The sequence below is a fragment of the Aotus nancymaae genome, unplaced genomic scaffold (assembly GCF_030222135.1).
Source record: "Aotus nancymaae isolate 86718 unplaced genomic scaffold, 86718_ANA_hifiasm-v0.15.2.pri h1tg000021l, whole genome shotgun sequence".
NCBI lineage: Eukaryota > Metazoa > Chordata > Mammalia > Primates > Aotidae > Aotus > Aotus nancymaae.
Genome location: NW_026988433.1, coordinates 21,143,689 through 21,169,733, shown reverse-complemented (window position 1 = coordinate 21,169,733; position 26,045 = coordinate 21,143,689). Strand labels below are relative to the sequence as shown.

Sequence of the window (26,045 nt, the reverse complement as noted above, 5' to 3'; positions counted from 1 at the left end):
ACCCTTCAGTCATACTATTAAATACATGTCTGCATCAAGGTAGGAACAACATCTATAAAAAACAGGGCACATAAAGCATAAACCTGAGCCCATCTCTGGAGAAAATTAAGAATGGCAGTGAGGTCTATCCAAGTACCTACCTTTTGCTAAAGAAAAACCTTGGGAGGCCGAGGTGGGTGGATCATGAGGGCAGGAGACCAAGACCATCCTGGCCAACATGGTGAAACCCCATCTCTACTAAAAATACAAAAATTAGCTGGGTGTGGTGGCATGCTGTAATCCCAGCTACTCGGGAGGCTGAGGCAGGAGAATCACTTGAACCTGGGAGGCGGAGATTGCAGTAAGCTGAGATCCCGTAACTAGCTACAGCACAAGACTCCGTCTCAAAAAAAAAAAAAAAAAAAAAAAAACTTGGGATGGAATTAATTCATAACTGAAGAAGCAGGCAAAAACTGACTCTATGGGGCTCATACAAAGAGACAATACCACAGGACAGAAAGTAAAATAGAGAAAAAACAGTTCCTGCTTCCACTGTGTTGTCAATGTACCTGAATAAGTTCTGGATCCCAGCTTGTGTGGGTTTGAGTACCCTTGGATAAATCATGTCATTAGCCTCCCTGAAATCCTCCAGTAACTTCACACTAAATTTAGAATAAAATCTCATTCCTTCCCCTGGACTACAAAGTGCTGATGGATTTCATCTCGCTCTAATTTCTCTCAGTCCTACCCCTTTGATTAAGTCCCAGCCACTTGAACATTTTCACTTCCTGGAACCAGCTCAGCAGTTTCCTGCCTTGGGGCATTTGCATGTGTGTTCCTTTTTTTCCTGAGACTTCATCATTCAGATCAGAGGTCATCACTTGGGAGGTCCTCCTGTGACCCAGTCTGAAGTGACCCTTGAGACACAATCACATACTGTGATTACTTCATTAAGCAGGACTTAATTACAAACTAATATTTTTATTGTCTCTTCCCCACCTCACAGCCACTAACTAGGATATAGGTTACTCATTTACTAACTAGAACATAGGGTCTCAGCAGAGCCTAAAGTGGAATCTGCTATATGCTAAGTAAGTGTTCAATACATACATTTTGAACAAGTATAGAAGGTACTACCTTTTGAGCCAAAAAGACTAGCTGACTTGGAATAAAAATTCTGAATTCTCAAATATTAAATATATGCTGGGGATATAGCACTAAATACACAATTGAGATGAATTACACCATTTAGAAGGTTGTGGCTTCTAAGAATCTGAACAAAAAGGAACCAGGCAGAAATGCCAACGTAAAATGAAAATGTTTATATAAATTAACCCATCCAGTTTAAAGTAGATTTGCTATGCTTCACTTACTTAAAAAGGAAGAATATATACTTCCCATAATAAATCACATCAAATAAGTAGGAAGTTTCAATAACAAGCCTGTAGATACACTGAAACCCCTTTTTATATTAAAAGTTAAAATGAAAGACAAATCCAGATTGAACATAGTGACTGCAAAATATAATGCAATTTTGAACAATTAAAATTATGAAAATATACAAAATTGATGGGCAACACAACTAGGCATTTGTACATTTTCCATTATGTGGAGAACACTAAAAGTTTCTCTACCTTTTATCCACATCAGATAAATGATTTAAACCAAATGTTTGCTTTGGAGAGTCTTAACTTAGGATCTCAGTAGTATAAAAAGCAGTAATTTTTCAGTCTGTAAACAGTAGTCGTGTTTTTTCTCCTTTTTAAAATATCAATTTACCACACAAAAACAAAACAAAACAAAAACCCCATACAAATCAAAAACAGCAGCAGCAGCAGCAGTGGGTTATTTGGGAATTCTCTTCAAATACCAATGACATATGATTGCTGGGAGAGGGTGCTTTTAACTCATGTAAGAATATATATATATATATATATATTTTAACTGTACACAATTTATAGTGCATGAGGGTTTCCAAAAGAACAGATTGATAAGAGATATTGGTCATTTCTGCATAATTTCATTCTTTTTACAATTATCTCAAAATGTGAAAGCTGGATCTAATTGAAATGCTACATTTAGTAGGAAACTCAGCAAATAACAAAGGAAGCATAACCTCAACATAACATTATTTGTCATTAAAACCAATAGAGGTCCCAGATACCTTCAGGCAAGAGACTGGTTAGGAAGACCATTAGAGTCACGCACTCCCTGAGGACCAAGGCTAGCCCACTGCACATACATATGATCATAGTCAGTTGACAGACTTTATCAAAGAGTATTTCTACAGTACAGTACTTTTTTGGATATTCAAAGAGACATTTCAAGAACACAGGCCATACACACGTACCCCCACCCTCCCCAGCAGACACACACAAAGTTCCATCTTAAACAGGCCATAGTTTTATGAAAGAATATGTTGTCATTACATTAAATTCAGAATTAATCAGAATTTTCCATTCATCTTGTTCAAAACAGTTCTTCCTTTTGAGATGGGGTATATGACAGCTGTGGCTACTCATATCAAAAATAAATTTTTGAAATCATTTGATGGACTAGGATTTTCAACAAGTCTTATTTTTAACAGGTAATACAATTGTTTAAAATTTCCTTGGAAGTTTAAGCACTCTATCAAATTATGAATCTAAGAAAGTCAAAATGAAGGGATAAAATGCAATTACTTTGCATACACGATATTCCCAGCTCTCTTGGTTGCTTTTAAAAGAAAAAAGTATCACATTTCACTGGAGCAGTGCAGGTTGGAAAGGACCTTTAAGGTATTCAAGACCAATGCTCCACTGGATGCTTCATTTCCTCATCAAATTCATTTCTTTGCTCTTACAGAATTACTAACTTGAACTATATTTAGGTAACAGATCAAAAACAGAAGCGGAGATTCAAACAGAAAAATATAATCAAAGAAACTGTATAAATTGTATGACATTTTCAAGAGCAATTTTTACCTCTTCTATCAGACCAACCTCTGAAGCTATAGTCTTGGGGACCTCCTGGCAAACAAAGTAAACACCATCCTGGTATAATTCTCCAAGTTTGAAGAAAGTATCCAAACCTCAAACCCACTCAATAACATTTCTTTTGCCAGCCTAAAACTTAATGCCTAAGGTTAAATCCATAATATTATATTCCTTCCTTCCCAAACCCCCCACTTAAAAACATTAAGTATTAAATCTTAATTTTCAAGTCATATATATATATATGACTCACAAAACCACTGAAATCAGTACCAGACTTGCCTGCATAAATTATGTACACCTCTCTTCTTTATAACAGTGATGCCCATCTTTCCCAAATGTATGAAAGACAGAAAAATAGTCCTCAGCGGGCTTAATAAGTGGTCTGTACTGCTTTCCCCTCTAAATAGTTGTAAATTAATAAAGCCTTCCTTGCCTCCCTACCTGAGATTTTAACTCTCACAGAAGCTAGGAAGGGGATGTCTTAACTATCAGACAAAAACTAAGCCAAAAAGTGAGTGCCTGTGGTCATCCAAGTGATGCCCTTCAATGGCGGGTACGTATGCCAGATCTCATCTATGGTCCTTTGTGTACCTGCCTTGGGTTCTGTAGGAGCCAAGTAGCTGAGCAAATCTCAAAACAAACCTGCTGCTGTGGAAAGAGGGCCTGTTCCCCGGCATGGTCCCTCCACTTCTTGTGGCTCAAGGACCAGACCAAAAACTCTTACTGCTATTTATAATGGAAGGACCATTGAGTTGCTACGAGGTTGATGCTTTATGCTTAATTTCTATTGCTGTTTTTATAGACCCCTCCGCTCCCCTGACAAGATGTGCCTGGTGATGGGAAGAAGAAAAGTAGGGTTCTCTTTTTGCTGCCATATGCATATGAACGTGTATAAAAAGTGGTCAAACCCAGATGAGGGTCCTGCTTCTGGTTTATATACAATAATTTAGTCAGTTGTATATATTTAACATCTAAAAAAATTCACAATCAAAGTCCTTCATGCATTTTATGAGGAAGTTCTGGATTAAAATCAAGGTCAACCAGATGTTGCTTTTGCCTGGGAAGATGGTGTCATTTTCTGTTGCAGAGTCATCAGTGCCTGTGGTTGATACTTTCCTAAATTTTTAGTTTCTTTGTTGTCTCAAGTCTTTTTTTCAGCAGCTCCCCCATTTCCAGAAGCGAATGCAGATAACTGCTCTGTACCTTCCCTTGCACAGTCTTTGAAAATTTTCTCTCTTCCTATAAAGGAGGAGAAAAGAATAATTAGTCTTGCCTAAAAACCATACCCCCAGATTCTAGTTCTTACATAAAAGTTAAAGCTGCCATTACCTTTGGTCTCAATGTAAGCTCCATTGGAACACAGTGGGTCATTTTCAATTGCATAAAATGCAAAGAAGGCTAAAGCTCATCATAAATGGGTATTTTTCCATGGGATTCTTCATGGAAACCCTATTGTTTTAGTGTCATTACTCTTTCAAGCACCCTTTGTTGTAAGTTATATAAGGTAGAAAAACTGGGCCAGGCACAATGGCTCATGCCTGTAATCACAGCACTTTAGGAGGCTAAGGCAGGTGGATCACTTGAGCCCAGAAGTTCAAGACCAGCCTGGCCAACATGGTGAAAGTTCATCTCCACTAAAAATAACAAAAATTAGCTGGGCATGGTGGCACACACCTGTAATCCCAGCTACATAGGAGGCTGAGGCAAGAGAATTGCTTGAACTCGAGAGGTGGAGGTTGTAGTGAGCTGAGATGGTGCCACTACACACCAGCCTGGGTGACAGAGTGAGCCTGTCTCAAAAAAGAAAAAAAGAGGAAAACTGAGATTTCTGATTACTACTTTTTAATCAATAAAAATAGAAAATTATGGGCTGGGTGCAGTGGCTCACACCTGTAATCCTAGCATTTTGGGAGGCCAAGGCAGGTGGATCACCTGAGGTCAAGAGTTCAGGACCAGCCTGACCAACACGGAGAAAACCTGTCTCTACTAAAAATACAAAATTAGCATGTAATCCCAGCTACTCAGGAGGCTGAGGCAGGAGAATCGCTTGAAGCCGGGAGGCGGAGGTTGCGGTGAGCCGAGATCCCGCCATTGCACTCCAGCCTGGGGAACAAGAGCTAAACTCCGTCTCAAAAGAAAAAAAAATTATGACTAGTTTGGACATAAAATACTACTATTTTGTTATAAGCTGTACAAAGTGGAAATTCTGAGATTTCTGATTGTTTTCATCAGAAAAAAGTAGAAATTTATTACTAATTTGTACATCATCATAGCTACTTTTAATAACAGTCTCAACTTTACTGACTCCATCATGTCCAGTTACAATGTTAACAAGCCTAGCTCCATACTGACAAAGCCCCTGAGTTCAAGAGACCAAATATATATTCTTCAATATGAGTTATTATTTCCCGGCAAATGTTTGCTTTAGTAGAGCTCACAAAAAACAAAGGTGAACGAGTAAGTTCTCACAGAGAAAGAAGGTTGGCTGAAGACTGATTAGGTTTACATGAAGTTGAGTGCTGCAGAGCCCAGAACTGTGTAGAAGAAACAGGGAATATACTTTCTCACCCAACAATACTAGTATTTCAGATCTAATTTACCTTAGAAATATAAATGTGCATAGAAATGTGTGCACAAATACATTTCAATCAGTACCATGTGTAAAAGCAAATATAAAGAAACAACCTAAAATGCCCAATGGCAGTGGTGCATTTATATTCTGAATACTCTGCAGCTGTTTAATGAACAAGATTGATCCATAGGCATTAGCTTGAACAGATCTCTTGAAAATAAAATTGAATTTAAAATACATTTTTTTTTTTAAGTAGAGGCAGGGTCTCACTAAGCTGCCCAGGCTCATCTTGAACTCCTGAGCTCAAATAATCCCCAGCCTTGGCCTCCCAAAGTGCTGGGATTATAGGCGTGAGCCACTATACACACCTGGCCAAATTTACCTTTTTTGAAGTACAAAATAATACAATAATACTGTATATATTCTCTATGAATATAAATATACACAAAAAGGTCCTAACACACCACCAGTTTCACTAGGATACCCCATAGGAAGTAAGAAAGGGAATCAGGACAAGCGGTCATAGTCTAGAGGCCTTATTCACAATGTTTCAAGTTTAGAAAGAAAAGGAGGAAAGAAAGCAGAGGAGCCTTAATGAATTGAAGAGATTTTCACCTTTAAAAGACAAGTAGCCAGCACCATATACATCATGTATTTGGTGGCTGGTACTGCTCAGTAACTATATGAAACATGACTTTAACAAAAGTAGGCAATATAAGGCCAATTATTGCTTTGTTTAATCCTTTCTATAATCCTATGAAATAGGCATTATTATCATTCCCATTTACAGATAAACAGACTGAAGCTTAAGAGAGGTTAAGTAACTTTCCCAAGGTCAAAAGACAAGAACACAAGCTAGGGCTTGAAAAATCTAGAGAGTAAGGCGAAGTTAAGGATAACCTCTAGAACTCTGAAACGAGAACTCCTGCTCATCATTTCAGGATGCAGACAAATCTTTTAACATAAACAACCACTAGACAGTCACAGCAGGGCTACTGTGCCTATCACCGTCATAATCTAACAGTCCTTCCCGTATACCATAAGCTCTAGCCCTACCATCTGTGTTAAACTACCCCACACAATTGACTTTCCTGTCCCTGTGCTTTTATCTGTACCTCCTTCTGCTTGGGATCCTTTTCCTACATTTCTTCCTACCCCATGAAAACCAATTAATCTTCCTCAAATGTCCCTACTCTTGATTAAAGAAAGCAGACGTTCATATTGAACAAAGTTACTTTTTCACTCACTCCATTCAGTATGAACACATCTGCTTTTTTAAATCAATCTTTGGTCATGTGAACTGCTCCGAGTCATTTCCCACAGTAAGCACCTTGTTCAAAGTCTAAAGATTTTATGCTTTACAAAAGAGGGGCTTACAATCTTTTAAGGCTGGTGTGCTAAGGAAAATTCTATTCATTCTCTTCCCTATGAAGGTCTGGAGCTATGATGATGGCTGCCCTCAGATTACTGGATAAATTCTATCGTCAGCAATTTAGCTCAGACTAACTCCTGCAGAGAAGCATTTTCTTAAGATCAGTTTCATCACTGGAGCAACAGGCTAGAAACGGATGACTCCCCCACTGTCCTTTTGGACCCTACCAAAAATCCTAAACCTACTGCGGGCAGGTGAATTAACACTTAGAAAAAATAATTCTTAAGGGCAAAGGCTTTATAAGGATTTTGCTAACTACTAGAATTTGAAAAGACCTAAAATAATATCAGAAGACATTTGATGATGGTAACTTTTGATTCCATACTTGGTTTCATTTCTTTTTGGGCTGGCTTGCTCCAGCCTAATTATTACTGACATAATTACTTCTGATGTCCAGCATTTCTCCTTTCTCAGGTGATAACTGCTGGGGTGGCAAGGAAGACAGCCAACTCAGCAGCAGGTAAATTCTATTCAAGAAGATTGTCCCTGGATCTCAAAATATGGCTGACTCTGTGATGCTCAAAATGCTGGTATTAGTTTTATAGTAAAAGAACAACCCCAAAAATGTATAGAAAGGAGGAGGTATGGGAAGAAATGAAGAGGGGGGGAAAAACCTACCACCATCAACACAACAAGAAACTACTGCCAAGCACCTTCTAGTCACAAGTCTTATAAAGAGAAAATGATAAATTGAAGTTTAACCTGTCCTTGTGATAAAGAAAGAGAGAGAGAGAGAATGTGTGTGTGTGCAGAAAACATTGCTGATTGTCTATAATCTCTTACCGGTGACAGAGAAGTGTCTTCTAAAATAAGTTCTTCAAGTTTAAGTGCAATTAGATGTGTTTCAAGCCCTTTAATATGATCCACAACATTGGAAATTAAAGTCTGAAGCCCAGTAACATAGTCTTGGAAACTGGTAAAGACAGGTGGCTGGGAAAAAGATTAAAAAGGAATTGAAACATTATCAACATATTACCCATATCTACATCACATAAGCTACTGAAATATATGAGAGAATTTAAATAGTGGCATTTCAAACCAGTGGTTTCAAGTGAATGAATGGTACTAAAATAACCAGCTAGACATTTGGAGATACAAAATAAATAACACAGTAATACTAAAATGTCAGACAGATTAAATACTTAAATAAAAAAAATCCATCAACACAGTGGAAAAAAATTAGGTAACTACTTCTGCAATCATGACACTGACAAGTTGAAAAAGGCTTTCTAAACGTCACACTAAGCTAGAAACCATTAAAAAGATCATCCTTGTTTTTAAAAATATTACTACATTGACAAAAAAAAAATCACTCAAGTTAAAAGACAAATGACAAACTGAAAAAAACTGCATCACGTGTGACAGGGGATTAGTAACACTATTATGTTAAGAACCCAACAGTTCAACACATATTAATAGGAAAAATATTACTACCACAATAAGAAACTTGGACAAAGACAAGAATAGAAAATGGATCAAAGAAATCCAGGAAACATATGATACAACTAAAAAACCTAGCCAATCAACTAATTAAGCTAGCTTTTCACTCAAGTAGTATTCTTGGACAGTTCAGTATCTATAAAATTTTAAAAATCAATATTAGAAAAAGGGGTAATATTCACCTGCCAGATGGTTAAGGATACAGACATACTCAACACTGTTGAGGAGAGTACAAATGTACCTATGTATATACATTTACTAACTGTATAAATGTGTATCTATATATATATATAGTTTCTTTAGGATGCTATCCTAAAGAAACTATATGATAAGCCAGGCGTGGTGGCTCAGGCATGTAATCCCAGCACTTTGGGAGGCTGAGATGGGTGGATCACGAGGTCAGGAGTTCAAGACCAGCCTGGCCAAGATGGTGAAACCCCGTCTCTACTAAAAATACAAAAATTAGCGGGGCATTGTGGCACATGCCTATAATCCCACCTACTCGGGAGGCTGCGGCAGAGAAGTGTTTAAACCCAGGAGGCAGAGGTTGCAGTGAGCAGAGATGGCACCACTGCACTCCAGCCTGGGCAACACAGCAAGACTCCATCTCAATAAAAAAAAAAAAAAAGAAACTATATTATAGGCTAGGTGTGGTGGCTCACATCTGTAATCCCAGCACTCTGGGAGGCTAAGGCAGGTGGATTGCTTGAGTTCAGGAGTTCAAGACCAGCCTGGCCAACATGATGAAACTCTGTCTCTACTAAAAATACAAAAATTAGCTGGGCATGGTGGCACATGCCTATAATCACAATTACTTGGAAGGCTGAGGGAGGAGAATAGCTTGAACCCAGGAGGTGGAGGCTGTAGTGAGCCAAGATCGCGCCACTGCACTCCAGCCTGGGTGACAATGAGATTCCGTCTCAAACAAAAAACAACAAAAAAAGAAATTGTATTATCAATGTATCTTTGTGAATCTGTCTCTATCTCAATAGCAACATATTTATAATATACAAAAAAATTAGAACAATTCATCAACAGAAATAAATTATAGCATACTAATATAACAGTACCATGTTACCATTAAAAGTAATTAGATATATCTATATTTACTGACATGAAAAGATGTCCAAGATACCCTGGTATATGAAAACAAAAAAGCAAGTTATAGAACCTTCTGTATAGCAAGTTTGTTTACCATGAAAATTATCACAGTAGTTATTACTGAAATTATATAAAAATTGACACAGTAGGTATATGGATGAACTTCACTTTATTCACACCTTTATGGGTTACTCTGATAATCAGAAAAACCATTCTCAGTTTTAGAAACCAGAAAAACAACAAAAAACACTACAAAAGGCAATTTGCAAAAAGCTATTTGACATGTTCTAGAATTGTAAGCTTTTATCAGAAGGTAAGCAACAAAGCCAGTCTGACCTATACTTTCAAACTTTGTCTTTTTTTTTTTTTTCCTTTTTCCTTTTTGTTGAGAATGAGATCTTGCTCTGTTGCCCAGTCTGGTCTTGAACGCCTGGGCTCAAGCCATCCCCTCTGCGTCTGCCTCTGCCTCTTTAAGTGCTGGGATTACAAGCACGAGCCACCAGTGTCCAGCCTCAAACTTTGTACTCTTGATCAGTTAAATTATCTTTGTTTCTGGTCTTGTTGTTTGGTAAATTCTCTTGACTAGAGCGAATGAAAGAAGCAACCTCATTCATATCTAAGAACCCTTTGTTTTTGAATGAATAGTAACACTCAGCAGAGCATCCAATCTAAAGAACTCCTGGATTTTACTCAATTGTTCAGAAAGTCAATTTACAACTGAAACATCAACTTTCTTCTTTCTTTCTTTCTTTTTTTTTTTTGACAGGGTCTTGCTTTGTTGTCCAGCCTTGAGTGCAGTGATGCAATCACAGCTCATAGCAGCCTTGATTTCCCAGCCTCTACTGATCTTCCTGCCTCAGCCTCCTAAGTAGCTGAGACTGACTACAGGCATATGCCACCATGACCAGCTAATTTTTAAAATTTTTTTTGTTTAGACACAATTTCATTATGCTGCCTAGGCTGGTCTCAAACTCCTGGGCTCAAGCAATCTCCCCGCCTTGGCCTCCCAAAGTGCTGGGAATATGGGCATGGCCCACAGCACCCAACCAACATTTTCAATTGATAATGATTATTATAATGCTATATAGTGAACAAAAATCCCCCACTGATAACAGCATAAATTCAAACATTAATAAAACAGCACATCATGAGCTATAATAAGCACTAAATTATTTTCCTGTGAAATGGAAAAAAATGTTACTGTTTTTCACATTCAAAAATCAAATCCATAAAGATGGGGGGAACCCTAAAACTGAATACAAATGGAAAAAACTTTATATCATATTAATAAAAGTAATCTCAGTTTTTAATTCCAGTGATTTCACAGAGTATCTTAACTGTCGATAGTCACTGGAACATATTCTAAGGACAAAAATAACTGCAAACATTTAAACTTTAATGAGTTTGTTATTGGAACTAGTAGTGGAACTGATGTATGATTTCCCAAAACTATTTAGTATTTATTGTGAAACAACAAATGAATAAATATGTTGAGGTATTTGGATCAGGGTTCTCACTCTGAGAAAAGGAAGCTACAAAAAGGGAATGAGGGAAAGAGTGGAAAGAACACTGATGCTGGCTTGAAACTGAAGGTATTACTAAAAATTCTTTATGAAGGCCAGGCGTGGTGGCTCACACCTGTAATCCCAGCACTCTGAGAGGCCGAGGCAGGTGGATCACCTAAGGTCAGAGTTTGAGACCAGCCTGGGCAACATAGCAAAACCCTGTCTCTACTAAAAATACAAAAATTAGTTGGGAGAGTGGCACCTGCCTGCAATCCCAGCTACTCAGGAGGCTGAGGCAGGAGAATCGCTTGAACCTGGAAAGTGAAGGCTGCAGTGATTATGCACTGCACTCCAGCCTGGGTGACAGAGTATCATTCCATCTCAAAAAAGAGAGAGAGAGAGTGTGAGTGTGAGAGTGTGTGTGTGTGTGTGTGTGTGTGTGCGCACGCACATGCATAAAAACAGTGCTTAGGTCTCATCACAGAAATCAACTAGAAGCAATGAAACCCCAATAGCAATGAGCACACTAACACCTAGATCTTGGTTTTGAAATTCATTCCCCATAAAGGAATCAGGACTCTTGGGAAAATGTCTGATTTCAGTTCAGTAAGAAAATACCAAGTAAATGTCTGATTTCAGTTCAGTAAGAAAATACCAAGAAAATACCAATATACCAAGTGGAGTATTTATGCTATTCCAGAAAGGGCCACCAAACTGATGAGGACATGTTAAAGGACAGAAACCAGCTTAAAGGAGCTCCAGCCAAATTTGGATCAATTTGAGCAGCCAAATGAAAATGATGATAATGCATTATAATAAAGTGAATTTTTTAAAAGAAGAGTCCATGGTGATACTCAAATAGTGATATTTTAAAAAATATATAAACACATATGTGTGTTTGTGTGTGTGTGTCTGTGTGTACATACACACACAGACACACACACATTCAAATATATACGAATGGGGTGGGACATCTCTATTTTACAGAATAATAGCAGCTGATAAATAATAGAAGAATAGGCCGGGCGCGGTGGCTCAAGCCTGTAATCCCAGCACTTTGGGAGGCCGAGGCGGGTGGATCACGAGGTCGAGAGATCGAGACCATTCTGGTCAACATGGTGAAACCCCGTCTCTACTAATACAAAAAATTAGCTGGGCACGGTGGCGCGTGCCTGTAATCCCAGCTACTCAGGAGGCTGAGGCAGGAGAATTGCCTGAACCCAGGAGGCGGAGATTGCAGTGAGCCGAGATCGCGCCATTGCGCTCCAGCCTGGGTATCAAGAGTGAAACTCCGTCTCAAAAAAAAAAAAAAAATAGAAGAATTTTGGTCAGGCGCAGTGGCTCAAGCCTGTAATCCCAGCACTTTGGGAGGCCGAGGCGGGTGGATCACGAGGTCAAGAGATCGAGACCATCCTGGTCAACATGGTGAAACCCCGTCTCTACTAATACAAAAAATTAGCTGGGCATGGTGGCGCGTGCCTGTAATCCCAGCTACTCAGGAGGCTGAGGCAGGAGAATTGCCTGAACCCAGGAGGCGGAGGTTGCGGTGAGCCGAGATCGCGCCATTGCACTCCAGCCTGGGTAACGAGCGAAACTCCGTCTCAAAAAAAAAAAAAAAATAGAAGAATTTTTAAAAATCACCATTTGGGATACATCAATGTAATAACTGATTCAGGTGTTGAACTAACAACGGATGCTAAAACCAGTGGATGAAGGGCCATTGGGAAATAGGATAGTCACAGACACAAAGCATTATCCCATAGCTTACTTATTAATTACGGAGGGAAAAAGGCATCTTTATAATGAAAAAATCTGGTAGATACATCCTTAATCATATGATGAAATATGAAATCACTAATAATGGGACACAATAACATTAATCTCACTAGTGTCCCATTATTGGTGATTTTAGATTTCATTATTTGATTAATAATGGAACACAACAACATTAGTGACTCCTGATTTAACTCACTAAAAAGGACACCATGTCTATATTTAACCTCAATATAAGGTTAAATTGTCTGATTTCAGTTCAGTAAGAAAATGTGAAATGGGGTTTCACCATGTTAGTCAAGCTGATCTCGAACTCCTGACCTCAAGTGATCTGCCCCACTAGGCCTGCCAAAGTGCTGGGATTACAGGTGTGAGCCACCCCACCCGGCCTGAGTATGGACTTTATTAGATAATATTGTATCAATACTAAATTTCGTGAGTTTGAAATTTTCTTGAGTATCATGGTTTTGCAGATACCTGCCCTTGTTCTATCCTGATGTGTTACGTGTCACAAGTCTGTACTTTCCTTTTGTATGGTTCAACAAATGAGAGAGAGAGATCAATCAAATGTGATAAATAGTCAACAACTGATAATCCAGGTAAAGATCTTTACAGGTGTCATATTAATCTTTCAACTTTTCTGTAGGTGTATAATTTAATTTTTTTTTAAAGTTAAGGGAGAAAAACAATGCATATGCAGGGGTGTCGAATCTTTTGGCTTCCCTGGGCCATGATGGAAGAATTGTCTTGGGCCACACATAAAATACACTAATGTTGGCCAGGCGCAGTGGCTCACACCTGTAATCCAAGCATTTTGGGAGGCCAAGGTGGGCGGATCACCTGAGTTCAGGAGTTTGAGATCAGCCTGGCCAACATGGTGAAACCCCATCTCTATTAAAAATACAAAAATTAGCCAGGCATGGTGGTGGGCGCCTGTAATCCCAGCTACTCAAGAGGCTGAGGGAGGAGAATCACTTGAACCCAGGAGGTGGAAGTTGAAATGAGCCAAGATTGCACCACAGCATGCACTCTAGCCTGGGTGACAGAGTGAGACTCCATCTCAAAAAAAAAAAACCCCCACTAACAATAGCTGATGAGCTTTAAAAAAATCTCATTTATTAAGAAAGTTTACAGATTTTACAGATTTGCTTGGGCCTCATTCAAAGCCATCCTGGGCTGCAGGTTGGATAAGCTTCTCATACAGGATCCTAAGGACTCAACATGGAGGAAAACAGTGAAAAGAAAAAGTAGCATGTGGTCAGACTGTTACTTGTATATCACTTGAGTTACTGTTATTACCATGATGATGCTGGTTTCTTTTTTCTTCTTTTTCTTTTTCTGTAAATTTAGTTTATATGGTCGCAGGACACTCTCACAGTAACTGGAGACCCAAAGGATAACAGAAATAGTCTGAAAGGAAAAATTCCAAATTCACCAATAAGGATTACACTAAAGATATCTATCAGGCAATTAGAGGCAATGGATTCAACAAATTCTGACGCAGTTATTCTATGCAAATCCTTTCAATTTCTCAGGTGAATCTTCACTCTACTTTCGACAATCACTCTACTGCTCCAGGCCTTAATCAGCTCCTGCTCAGATTACTACAATGGCCTAACTCTTTATCCTTCCTACTGGCTCTCCCAGCTCTAAATCCAACCTCCACTTCACTCCAATTTTCTGTCACTTCCCTGAAGAAGTGGGGATTGATTAACATCCTTGTCACTCAGGGAAGAGTCCAAATTCCTAGGCATGGAATCCAAACGTTCTTTACATTATGCCTCTCCCATCTCTCCAGGCAGGTTAAGATACCACCTCACTTGCAAACTTTAACTTACGTATGTATGGAGAAATCTACCCAGTTGATCAGCACATATCCTGCATTGTATTAAATTAGCTGTTTGTATGTCTTCTCCTATACTACAATGTGTGCATGTACATATATGTACACTTATTACTCGTTCGTTTAATAAAAATCTCTAAGGCATTAACAATTTGCAAATCACCAGAACAGTGTACACTCCCCATACAGAGTAGTAAGGGGAGAAAAGTCAACAAATATGTGACAGAAATAAAAGATAATAGATTATGAGTGTTTGGAATCCTCCTCTCTGGCAAAAAAAGAGGAGGGAGTTTTCCTGTATCAGTCCCTGGACACTGTCATAATACATAATATCTCAGAAATTAATAAATGACAACAAATAAAAGAAGCTGGAGGAATTAAACTACATAATAAAGTGAGTCACAAAGGAAAATGAAAACAGCTACCTTTGGGGTGAATGTAGGGAAGCTTAGAGCTGAGTAAAGCAAATTTCAAGAAGTTTTACCTAAGTATTATGAATGAAATCATCTTAGGATTCTTGGAAGGAATTGGTTTAGAAAATGATTTAAATTAACATTTTATATGCCTCTCCCTTCACATCTCTCCAGCTTTTCAATTAACAAAAACAAAGATGGGGGGTTTAGTTGCAGGTATAAGGTGCCTATTACCTGCTCACTGTTGATAAATGAATCCTGTAGAACATTAAAAACAACAATGTCTTTTAGGAAGAGAACAAAAACCTACCTCAACAAAGAAGGCTAGATTTTCTAAAAGAGTAGGATGTGTTTTCAAGTTACCATCTTTAACTTCTAAGAGGTCACCTTTACATTTACTGAAGACATCTGAAAACAAAAATATTTTAGTTTTATTCAGCTTTTGTTTCAATGCTATTTTAAGGTACACAACACAAAATCAAATAAAGAATAAACAAAAAAACTTAATCTAGAAAGCTATTTTTTTTTTCATTTTCCATAATGAACCAAACTCTAAAGGACAGACTATCTATTCTAAGTTCTTTAAAAAGCCAGCTGGGCGTGGCAGCTCACACCTGTAATCCCAGGACTTTGGGAGGGTGAGGCAGGTGGATCACGAGGTCAGAAGTTCAAGACCAGCCTGACCAAGATGGTGAAACACTGTCTCTACTAAAAATACAAAACTGCTAGGGCACAGTGGCAGGCACCTATAATCCTGGCTACTTGAGAGGCTGAGGCAGGAGAATTGCTTGAACCTGGGCAGCAGAGGTTGCAGTGAGCCAAGATCGCGCCACTGTACTCCAGTCTGGGTGATAGAGTGAGACTCCATCTCAAAAAATAAAATGAAATAAAATAAATAAAAAGCCATTCTGACTATTGCTCTATGGTCTTCAAAAGATAAAAGGTATCCTTATAAATTATATATTCTAGGGTCTATAACACCAGCGAAGCCTTTTCAGACAGGCCAAGAACACAATAAGACAAGACTCTAAGTGAATGATTCAGAAGGACTTGTAGCATTATGGACTGAAAGACCAAAAAGGTACATTGTAAAAATCCATCTTCATAACAGATAATACATTTTATTCTCATAATCTTAATCATTAAATTTTCAGACAGTCTTCATCTGGGCAATAAATATAAGACTGAGCCAGGCTCAGTTGCAAACGCCTGTAGTCCTAGCTACTCAGGAGGGTGAGGCAGAAGGATTGCTTGAGCCAAGGAGTTAAGAGTTCACCCTGGACAACATAATAAGACCTCATCTCTTAAAAAAAAATCATTTAGAGTCCTAAAAAGACTCTTATAGATATAAGATACTTATATGTGGGTCAGGCGCAGAGGCTTACACCTGTAATCCCAGCACTTTGGGAGGCCAAGGCGGGCAAATCACAAGGTCAAGAGATCAAGACCATCCTGGCCAACATGGTGAAATCCTGTCTCTACTAAAAATACAAAACTTTGCTGGGTGTGGTGGTGCAAGCCTGCAGTCCCAGCTACTCGGGAGGCTGAGGCAAGAGAATTGCTTGAACCTGGGAGGTGGAGGTTGCAGTGAGCCAAGATCGGGCCACTGCCACTGCACTCCAGCCTGGGTGACAGAGTGAGACTCCGTCTCAAAAACATAAATAAATAAATAAAAAACCCGATACATATATGTGACCTTTAACAATTCTATTTCTAGGAATTTAATCCCAAGGAAGTACTCAAATAATACCCTAACAATTTGTCCCAAGATATTCATTTTAGCACTGTTAGAAGAAATAACTCATGTACGTAATATGTCACCAACTGGGGAGAACATAAACTCGGGATATTAATACAATACTATAGAATATGATGCAGTCTTGAATACATGGGATATACATAACTGACATGGAAAGGTATCCAAATAACAAAAAAAATTAAAGTCAGAAAAGCATGTATTACACCATTTTCTATGTTTAAAAATTACTTTTTATCTGTATTTTCATACACACACATATACGTGTTTACGTGGCATCTAGGAGTATTTACTCCAAAGTGTTAACATTACTTACTTATCTCTGGATGACTGGGCTTGGGAAAGGGGGAAAAGAACTTTCAAGCTATTACCATACAACCAGAAACAAATACAGAAACCTACAATAGGAAAACTTACCTTTTAACTGGTCTAGTAAAGACTTAAGACTATTTTCTATTCGTTCCTGGATCTCGACTGTATCCTCTAAAATTGAAAAATAAAAAATGAAAAACTTTCAATTCCATTTTTAGTAAGATAAAGAACAAGATAAATGCCTGCAAGAAGTTCATGGGCAAGGACACTTTCTTTTCTCTAAAGACCACTATGCACCTAAATTTCATTATTTTGAGACAAAAAGAAAAAGATGATGAAAGGAAAAGGAAGAAGAAAAGGAAAGGCATTAATTACCTTTCTGCCAAAGGTATTACCTAAAATCCTTTAAGAGGGCTTGAAATCTATGTGCTTCAAACACTCTTAAATTGTAAGATCTACTAACCTTACGATTTTTTTTTTTTAAAGGAAAAGGTCTGTGGAGTATGTGTACTTTTCACTGGGTTGAGAGCTTACAAAAAAATCTCTACCAAGTTTAGTGCTTTTTTTTTTTTTTTGAGACAAAGTCTCACTCTGTCACCCAAGCTGGAGTGCTATCTTGGCTCACTGCAACCTCCACCTCCCAGGTTCAAGCAATTCTCCTGCCTTAGCCCCCAGAGTAGCTGGAACTACAGGTGCCCGCCACCATGCCCAGCTAATTTTTGTATTTTTAGTAAACACAGGGTTTCACCATGTTGGCCAGGCTTGTCTCAAACTCCTGACCCCAGGTGATCTGCCCATCTCGACCTCCCAAAGTGCTGGGATTGAGACGTCAATCACTGTGCCTGGCCTAGTGCTTCATTTTTAAAATCCAACAGCCTTTCAACAAACGAAGAATTTCTTCAACTTTTAAACCTAAAAAGTGATTTTAAATATGGAATGGACTTAAGCTTCTAAAACATTACTTTGTAACCTGTGACTGTACCCTTTTGTATACTAAACCAGACATTTCCAGAACAGCTTCCATGCACTCTAAAATTTTCCAAATGTGGCCGGGCACGGTGGCTCACACCTTTAATCCCAACACTTTGGGTGGATCATGAGGTTAGGAGTTAAAGATCAGCCTGGCCAAGATGGTAAAACCCGATCTCTACTAAAAATACGAAAATTAGCCGGGCATGGTGGTGGGCGCCTATAATCCCAGCTACTGGGGAGGCTGAAGCACAGATCAGCCTGGACCCAGGAAGCGGAGGCTGCAATGAGCCGAGACGGCGCCACTGCACTCCAGGCTGGGCGACAGAGCAAGACTCCATCTCGATTAAAAAAAAAAAAATTCCAAATGTGAGGTTACAGACATTTTATTACATGTACTATGTTTTATATTACAAAGACTCTGTAAACACACAGTGTACACTTACCTAAACCACTGGTATCCAGCTCATAAATATCACTGACAAGATAAAAAGAGCTTATCTGGCACTGAGAACAGCCAGAATTAAAGAATCCACCCATTCTGGTAGGCACAGGACCCAGGAAAGGATACTGGAAAAAAGGGGAAAAAATAATGCCCTTTTAAATCCATTTAATTCATACAAAATTAGAAAAACAGGTAACTAGTGGATAAAAACCTGTCTCAGTGATTCAGCTAAAGCCACTAATCAGCAAACTAATAACTGAATCATTATGGTAAAAACAGAAAATCTGTATTAATTTGTTGCTAGCTATGAAAAACTTACCATCACACAAAAAAAGTTATTTTGCTTTCTCCCTCACTATCTAGGATGGATACTGAGGAAGCCTCTACAATTCCCTCTGAGTCTAAAATATTCCTCTTTCTCCTACAGAAGCCATAAACTGGGACAAAACACAATCCCTTACTACTCACCTACCCCAAACTCCTATTTATAAAACAGTCATAAATATAATATTGCAACGTGATGGCAAATACGTATTGATGGTACCTGAATATCCTTCTCAATAAATCGCTTTCCTGTCTCCAGGGCTGCCTCCAGCTGCTGAAGGAGCAAACGAAGAATATCAATCCGGGAGGATACCCCATTCTCAGCAGTCTTCTCTGAGTTCTTTGGCTCCACAGGGTGGTTGAGACTTGGAAGTCCACTGATCAGCCTCAATGTTAAGGATCGGATTCTTAACCACAAGGTCTCCTCCTCTAAGGAAAGTTTCTTATGTTCTTCAGAAACATCCCTTAAACAGAAACATCCCCAAATTATCTAAGTTATTCAATCTGTTGCTTTCACATCTTTTAAAGTTAACTTTCATCAGTTAAGGTATCTTTGAATGGTTCCAGATTTCATTTACTAGCTGAAAGACGTAAGACAAGCCAAAATCTTCTCAAACCCCATTTCACTATCAACAAGATGGGAATAACAACCTATTTAACAGGTCATTTTCCCTGTAAGTGAGACTTTGTTCTCTGATTATAAAATTATACTTGAGGACAGTTGTGGTGGCTCACACCTGTAATCCCAGCACTTTGGGAAGCTGAGGTGAGGGACTTCTTGAGGCCAGGAATTGGAGATGAGACTAGTAAACATACCAAGACCCAGTCTCTAGAAAAAAATACAAAAAATTAGCTGGACATGGTGGCACACACCTGTAGTCCCAACTACTAGAGAGGCTGAGATTGGAGGACTGCTTGAGCCCAGGAGTTCAAGGCCACAGTGAGATATGATCATGCCACTATACTCCAACCTGGGTAAGATCCTGTCTCTAATAATAATACTACATGATATAAAAATTTCAAATGATAGAAAAAAGTAAAAAGTAGAAAGAAAAGGTGTCCTGATAAACCAATACCCACAGTATTATCAAGTTTGGTATAGATCTTTTTAGACTTTTGTAATGCAGATGTATAAAAATCTAACTAAAAATAGGGGCTGGGTGCAGTAGCTCACGCCTGTAATCCCACCACTTTGGGAGGCCCAGGTGGGCAGATCAACTGAGGTCAGGAGTTTGAGACCAGCCTGACCAACATGGCAAAACCCACCTCTACTAAAAATACAAAAATCAGCCAGGCGTGGCGGCAGGCACCTATAATCCCAGCTACTCGGGAGGCTGAGGCAGGAGAACTGCTTGAACCCAGGAGGTGGAGGTTGCAGTGAGCTGAGATCACACCACTGCACTCCAGCATGGGCAACAGAGAAAGACTCCATCTCAAAAAAAAAGTAACTAAAAATATTATTTATACAACTTAATAATTTTAAACAAATTGGTTACAGTATGCAACAGAGGCTCTAGCCCCCCAAAAAAGTAACTAAAAATATTTATACAACTTAATAATTTTAAACAAATTGGTTACAGTATTTATATTATTTTGCAAACTTCATCATTTTATGACAGTGTGTGCAGAAAAGAGTTAACACAGCAGGCCTGCAGCTATTATCGTTAAAAGGGCCTGCTTACAAGGTTGGCCCTTGGCTGATGTCTGGGAACTTTGCACTCCAGCTGTTCCCTAAATGGTAAGAGTGGTTCACTGTGCCTAGACTGTTTATACAAACCATGTTATTTATCATGAATGCCTGCTTTCTTTCCACTCATGATGGACAGAGTGCACCTACATAACTAACAATGAAACCTTAAGCACCAAGTCTCTAATGGGCTTCCGTGGGCAGAAACATTCCACCTTTTGTTACTGCATTTTTTCCTGCTGGAGAAAGGAGCATGCTCAGTGTTTCCCCTCAGAGGAGGGAGAAAGCACTGGAAGTCTGAGTTCTCCACACTCTGCCTGTGCCTTTTTCCCTTCTGGATTCTGTCATGTGTCCTTTCACTATAATGCACCTTAGCCGTTGAGTGCAACTATATGCTCAGCCCTGTGAGTCTTTCTGGGACTCAAAAATCCTAATCACTGAATGGGGCCGTGGCAACCTATAAATCACAGAATTTTCAAAACTACCTCATATATACATCTTAGCATTTTTCTGCATTTATTTCCTTCGGTTCTACCTTCCTAGAAACAGATCTGCTAAATTAAATAACATGTGGCATTTTAAATCTTGATACGTATCACTAAAAGAATACTCCACAGGAAGGTTGTATAAAATTTACTCCTGTGTAAATGCATGGTAGGTATTTTCCACACAGCCTTGCTAACCACAAGTATTCATCTTTTTTTTTTGCTAGAAACAAAATCTTTATTGCTGTATAATTTTTTTCTTTGAAGTTCTTGTTAAGCCCTTTGCTCAGTTTCTTAGTTATTTTCTTACTGATTTATTAAGAGTTCTCTCTATATATGAAGGATATTTATATGAAGAAATTTACTATAAATCTTTAGAACTTAACAAATTTATCATTTCTATTTACAGAAGTTATATCCTTTATGGTTCCAGATTTGATATAATGCTAAGAAAGGCTTTCCTCACCTATTTAAACCTATTTTCTATTATTTTCTTCTAGAATTTCTAAGGAATCTAGAATTTAGTCTTTAATCTGTCTGGAATCCTCATATATGCTGTGAAGTAGATCTAACTTTTAGATTAACCAGCAGTCCCAGCATAGGGGTGAGTTATACTTGCTTCATTTGGCTTACCTATATTTTCTGATTCCTACAACAAACACGTTATGTTATTTTATATTTGCATAAAGTAGAGGTTTTTTTTAAAATTTAGGAGTCATCCTAATTCCTTTTTTTTTTTTTTTGAGACAGAGTTTCACTCTTGTTGCCCAGGCTGGAGTGCAATGGTGTGAGCTGAGATCACACCACTGCATGTGACCTGTTAAATTTATTAGAGATGGAGTTTCTCCATGTTGGCCAGGCTGGTCTCGAACTCCCCACCTGAGGTGATCCACCCACCTCAGCCTCCCGAAGTGCTGGCATTACAGACGTGAGCCACTGCACCCGGCCATTTTTTTTTTTTTTTTTTTTTTTAGACAGAGTCTCACTCTGTTGCCAAGCGCCAGGCTGGAGTGTAGTGGCAAGATCTCGGCTCACTGCAACCTCCGCCTCCCAGGTTCAAGCAATTCTCCTGCCTCAGCATCCCGAGTAGCTGGGACTACAGGCGCACGCCACCACACCCACCTAATTTTGTATTTTTAATAGAGGCGGGGTTTCACCATGTTGGCTAGGATCGTCTCAATCTCTTGACCTCGTGATCCGCCCGCCTCAGCCTCCCTAAGTGCTGGGATTACAGGCGTGAGCCATGGCACCCAGCCCTTTTTTTTTTTTTTTGAGATGAAGTTTTGCTCTTGTTGCCCAGGCTGAAGTGCAATGGTGCAATCTCGGCTCACTGCAACCTCCGCCTCCTAGATTCAAGCAGTTCTCCTGCCTCAGCCTCCCGAGTAGCTGGGGTTACAGGCACATGCTGCCACGCCCAGCTAATTTTTATACTTTTAGTAGAGACAGGGTTTCGCCATGTTGGCCAGGCTGGTCTCCAACTCTGGACCTCAAGCGATCTGCCCACCTTGGCCTCCCAAAGTGCTGGGATTGTAGGTGTGAGCCTCCATGCCTGTCCCATCCTAATTCTTTAAAAATAAATGGCTTTACCCAGGAGTTCGAGGCTGCAGTGAGCTATGATCTTGGTCTCTTTAAAAGACCTTGTCTCTCAAAAAAAAAAAAAAAATTTAAAAATTGCTTGGGGTTTAAATTCTAATTACCTGTCTTTTGGATCCCAGCTGAAAAAAACATTTAAGTCTCTGTTGTCTCGCAAATCTTCCCATGGAATGTCATCTTCTTCTGGCCTAAGGTTCATTGACTTTATACTTTCTGCTAAGCTGGTTGATCTGTGATAAAGAAAAATGCATGTATTATTTTAATAGTAAAATAACCAGAAAATATTAACTAGGACTTCCTGTTTTACTAGACAGGAAGGGAAAGAGGAAGGAAGGATTTACTATTAAGGGCTCATATAATGTGAAATAGAACCAAGCACAGATTAAGCTGGCTTGTTACATGGCAAGAAAAAGGTTCTGAAGCCCATACAAAACAAAGAGGATCAGAATTCCTGAAATCCCTTGATTTGTAGGGAGGAAGGAACCTTTGTAAGTACAACATGGACCAGGGGTTGATGACCATGACCTAACTGGCTTCTGTAATGGTCCTAAGATGTTGCTGGCAGTACTCTATCATTCCCCATGACATATATCAGGTTCTATTTCCCCACTTTCTCTTTCCCTTTTTTCCCCCTATTTTACCTTAAGGCTGCTAATAACACCCATGAGCCCATTAATGGCTCTTAGCAACTGATCTAATCCCTTAGTTCCTTTATAGCTCTTATGCAATACTTACATATTTGCTTCAAGTAGAAGGTCTAACAGCATCCGTTCAGTACGGACTTGTGCAAAATGAAGAGAATTATTCAGCCTGTTCCTAAAAGCGATAAACTCTGGGATCTTCTCAAATGCACCATATTTGTAAGCTTGAATAATATATTCTGAGGTCTGAGAAGGAAAAACACGCCTTGGTATAAATAGTTCACAAGTCAGGCAATGTAAGTAAACCTTGCCAGCCAAAACAAAACGCTCAAACTAAAATTAAGTTTTAAATCTAATCTTTAAAGGTCTTGGTCACCAAGTAGAATATTAGCTTTTTAAAACAGTTATTTTTCTTTCTTCTTTTATTTTAGACAAATGTCTCCTTTACTAATATTACTAATTGTAATAACCAGCCTCTGCCACCAGCACATAAGCCTTCTCTTGGCAGTCATGTCTTTCAAGTCAATAGGAACTGAGGTTTTGTTTTGCCACATCAGTCAAAAATTTGGTTAGTGCCATTCTGGAAGGGATATTACTCCATGTTTTTCTGCATCTAAGATAAGCTGTGTTTCAAACAAAGTTTCCAAAAGCACCAGAATAATAGAACAACCTGTCCCCTATTCCGAATAAAAACCACTCTCCTTCAGAAAAAGACAGGCTGCTCCTTGGTTTATTTTTGAATACTGTATCAGAAACATAGGGCATATGAGTATTACATTAGGATAGAAGACACCAAACAAAAGACCTATAAAAATTCACATTATAATCTATTCTGAGGACAAAGACTTCAAGAACCAAGTTTCTTGTCCATCTACATAGACTTCTGCTGGAAATTTCCTTAAACAAGTACGTGAAGGGAACACTCACCACATGTTGCTTTAATTGTCGCTTAATACATATACAGAGATCAAACATTACAGAATAGAGGCAAGATAAAGAATTCTAAACAGAAATTCTGGCACAATAGAGAAAATCTCAGGGAAGAACATTTCATGGGTGTGGGTCTATGCCATCAGTATCAGAAGACAGGAGATCACCCCTTTGGGCCAAAGAAAGTATTATGCTCAAAGCTGATGTCTGCCCCAAAAAAAGATCCTTTCTAGAAAAGCCAGTCTTTTTAACATAGCCTCAGTTAATCAGCTCTGCCCCCATCTCCATTACGTCTGAATAATTTGCCCAGTAGGAAAATAGGCCAATAGTCAACAACATACCCTCTGATATACAGCCTTGCAGGGTTCATTTCAGGCCGCGGGATTGCGCCACGGGCGCTAATTCAACTGCATTCGATGCGGCTTTTAAACCCCCATGGGACACCTCGGCGAGCTGTTTGCCTGCAGTATCTGGAGAAATTAAGAGACGGACGGACACAAGAAAATTAAAAAGATTACTTGTGATCCTGCAGGTTTCAAGAAGGACTACCTGAAAAAGCTCGACTATACCTTCTAGCTTGATTAAAGGACAGTGATACACCCTATCAAGAGGAGGCCAGGAACTCTAAACACATATACCTATCCTATGGCCCCTTGGCTTAGAAAACATAGCAAGGTTTACTATATGCCCTTGTAACAGGAACTTACAGCTGCGGGGGGAAAAAAACAACAACAAAAAAAACCCCAGCTGGTTAGGAACACATGATTCAGCAATTAATCAAAAAGAAAATATGACTTCAGTAACTCCCATCAGGGTTACAAATTATAGTTCTAAAGTATGCTATGATTAAAGGAGGGAACCCAGCCTTACCAAGTGTAGGGGCAGTTTTAATTTCTAAGTGGTCCGTGGAACACCACTTTATTATTTTTTTTAAAAAAAGGAGGGCAATAGATTTTCAAAGAGAAAAATAAGGGGCAACAAAAAGAGTATAGTTTTTAACAAACTAAGAAGGTAGCTATAGTTCTCTGGCTTATCTTTTTTAGACAGTCCTTCTATAACACTGCAGTAAAGTACCACTGCAGAGCTAGACAAGTGTCTGGGATGCAACCAGTAGGACCAAGGCTGTGGAAATATTACTATGTAAAGAAACAATCCCCTACTGGAACTGCAGGCAAAACTGGAAGCCACAGGCACTTTAAAGACTTTTGAATGTCAAAGTATGTTGTCCGTACCTATTTCTACTCATTTATGTACCAATGAGGCTATTTAGATCCCGAATGGATTCCTGAAATGAACCCTGGTCACTGTAAAAATTAGTAAAATATATGGACATAAAACCCCTGAATAATTGATCTTTGTGAAAACCTAAAATAGACATTTTTTTTTTTTGAGACAGAGTCTCACTCTGTAACCCAAGCTGGAGTGCAGTGGTGCAATCTCAGCTCACTGCAACCTCCACCTCCCAGATTCAAGCAATTCTCCTGCCTCAGCCTCCCAAGTAGCTGGGATTAAAGGCGCTCGCCACCACACCCAGCTAATTTTTGTGAAAAACAGAGATATTAAAGGGAAATTTTAAAGAAGTAAAAACACATGTGACTTTTAGAGATATGAAAATCTAGTGCTTATTCTCATATTTTAAAAAATCTATACCAAAGTAAGATGACAACAGAAAATAACCTTGCTAGAAAGAAAATCCCTGTGCAGACCTCGCAAATACAACTTTCAATCCCATAGCACAAAATGTTACTAAGCAGAACACAAGATTTGCCATTTAAGTAAAAGTGTTCTTTTAAAGAGCTAGGTGGGAATTGCAATGCATCAGTCACTCAAGAAAAAAGCATCAGGGGATCCCAAAAACTATCAAGAATAA

General features: G+C 38.9%; 1 protein-coding gene across 1 annotated transcript in view; it reads right to left on the bottom strand.

Moving 5' to 3' along the window:
- Positions 1–1,278: 1,278 nt before the first annotated feature.
- The window catches only part of NAA25 (N-alpha-acetyltransferase 25, NatB auxiliary subunit), a 76,428-nt gene continuing 51,661 nt past the window's right edge, over positions 1,279–26,045 (bottom strand). The window contains exons 16-24 of the mRNA XM_064379822.1: positions 23,340–23,491; positions 22,709–22,834; positions 19,060–19,303; positions 18,517–18,640; positions 17,207–17,272; positions 15,344–15,441; positions 14,077–14,187; positions 7,742–7,888; positions 1,279–4,193 (exon numbers count right to left, since the gene is read on the bottom strand). Of these exons, the coding sequence (XP_064235892.1) occupies positions 4,071–4,193; positions 7,742–7,888; positions 14,077–14,187; positions 15,344–15,441; positions 17,207–17,272; positions 18,517–18,640; positions 19,060–19,303; positions 22,709–22,834; positions 23,340–23,491 (1,191 nt within the window). The 3' untranslated portion in view covers positions 1,279–4,070. The remainder of the gene's footprint in view (positions 4,194–7,741; positions 7,889–14,076; positions 14,188–15,343; positions 15,442–17,206; positions 17,273–18,516; positions 18,641–19,059; positions 19,304–22,708; positions 22,835–23,339; positions 23,492–26,045) is intronic.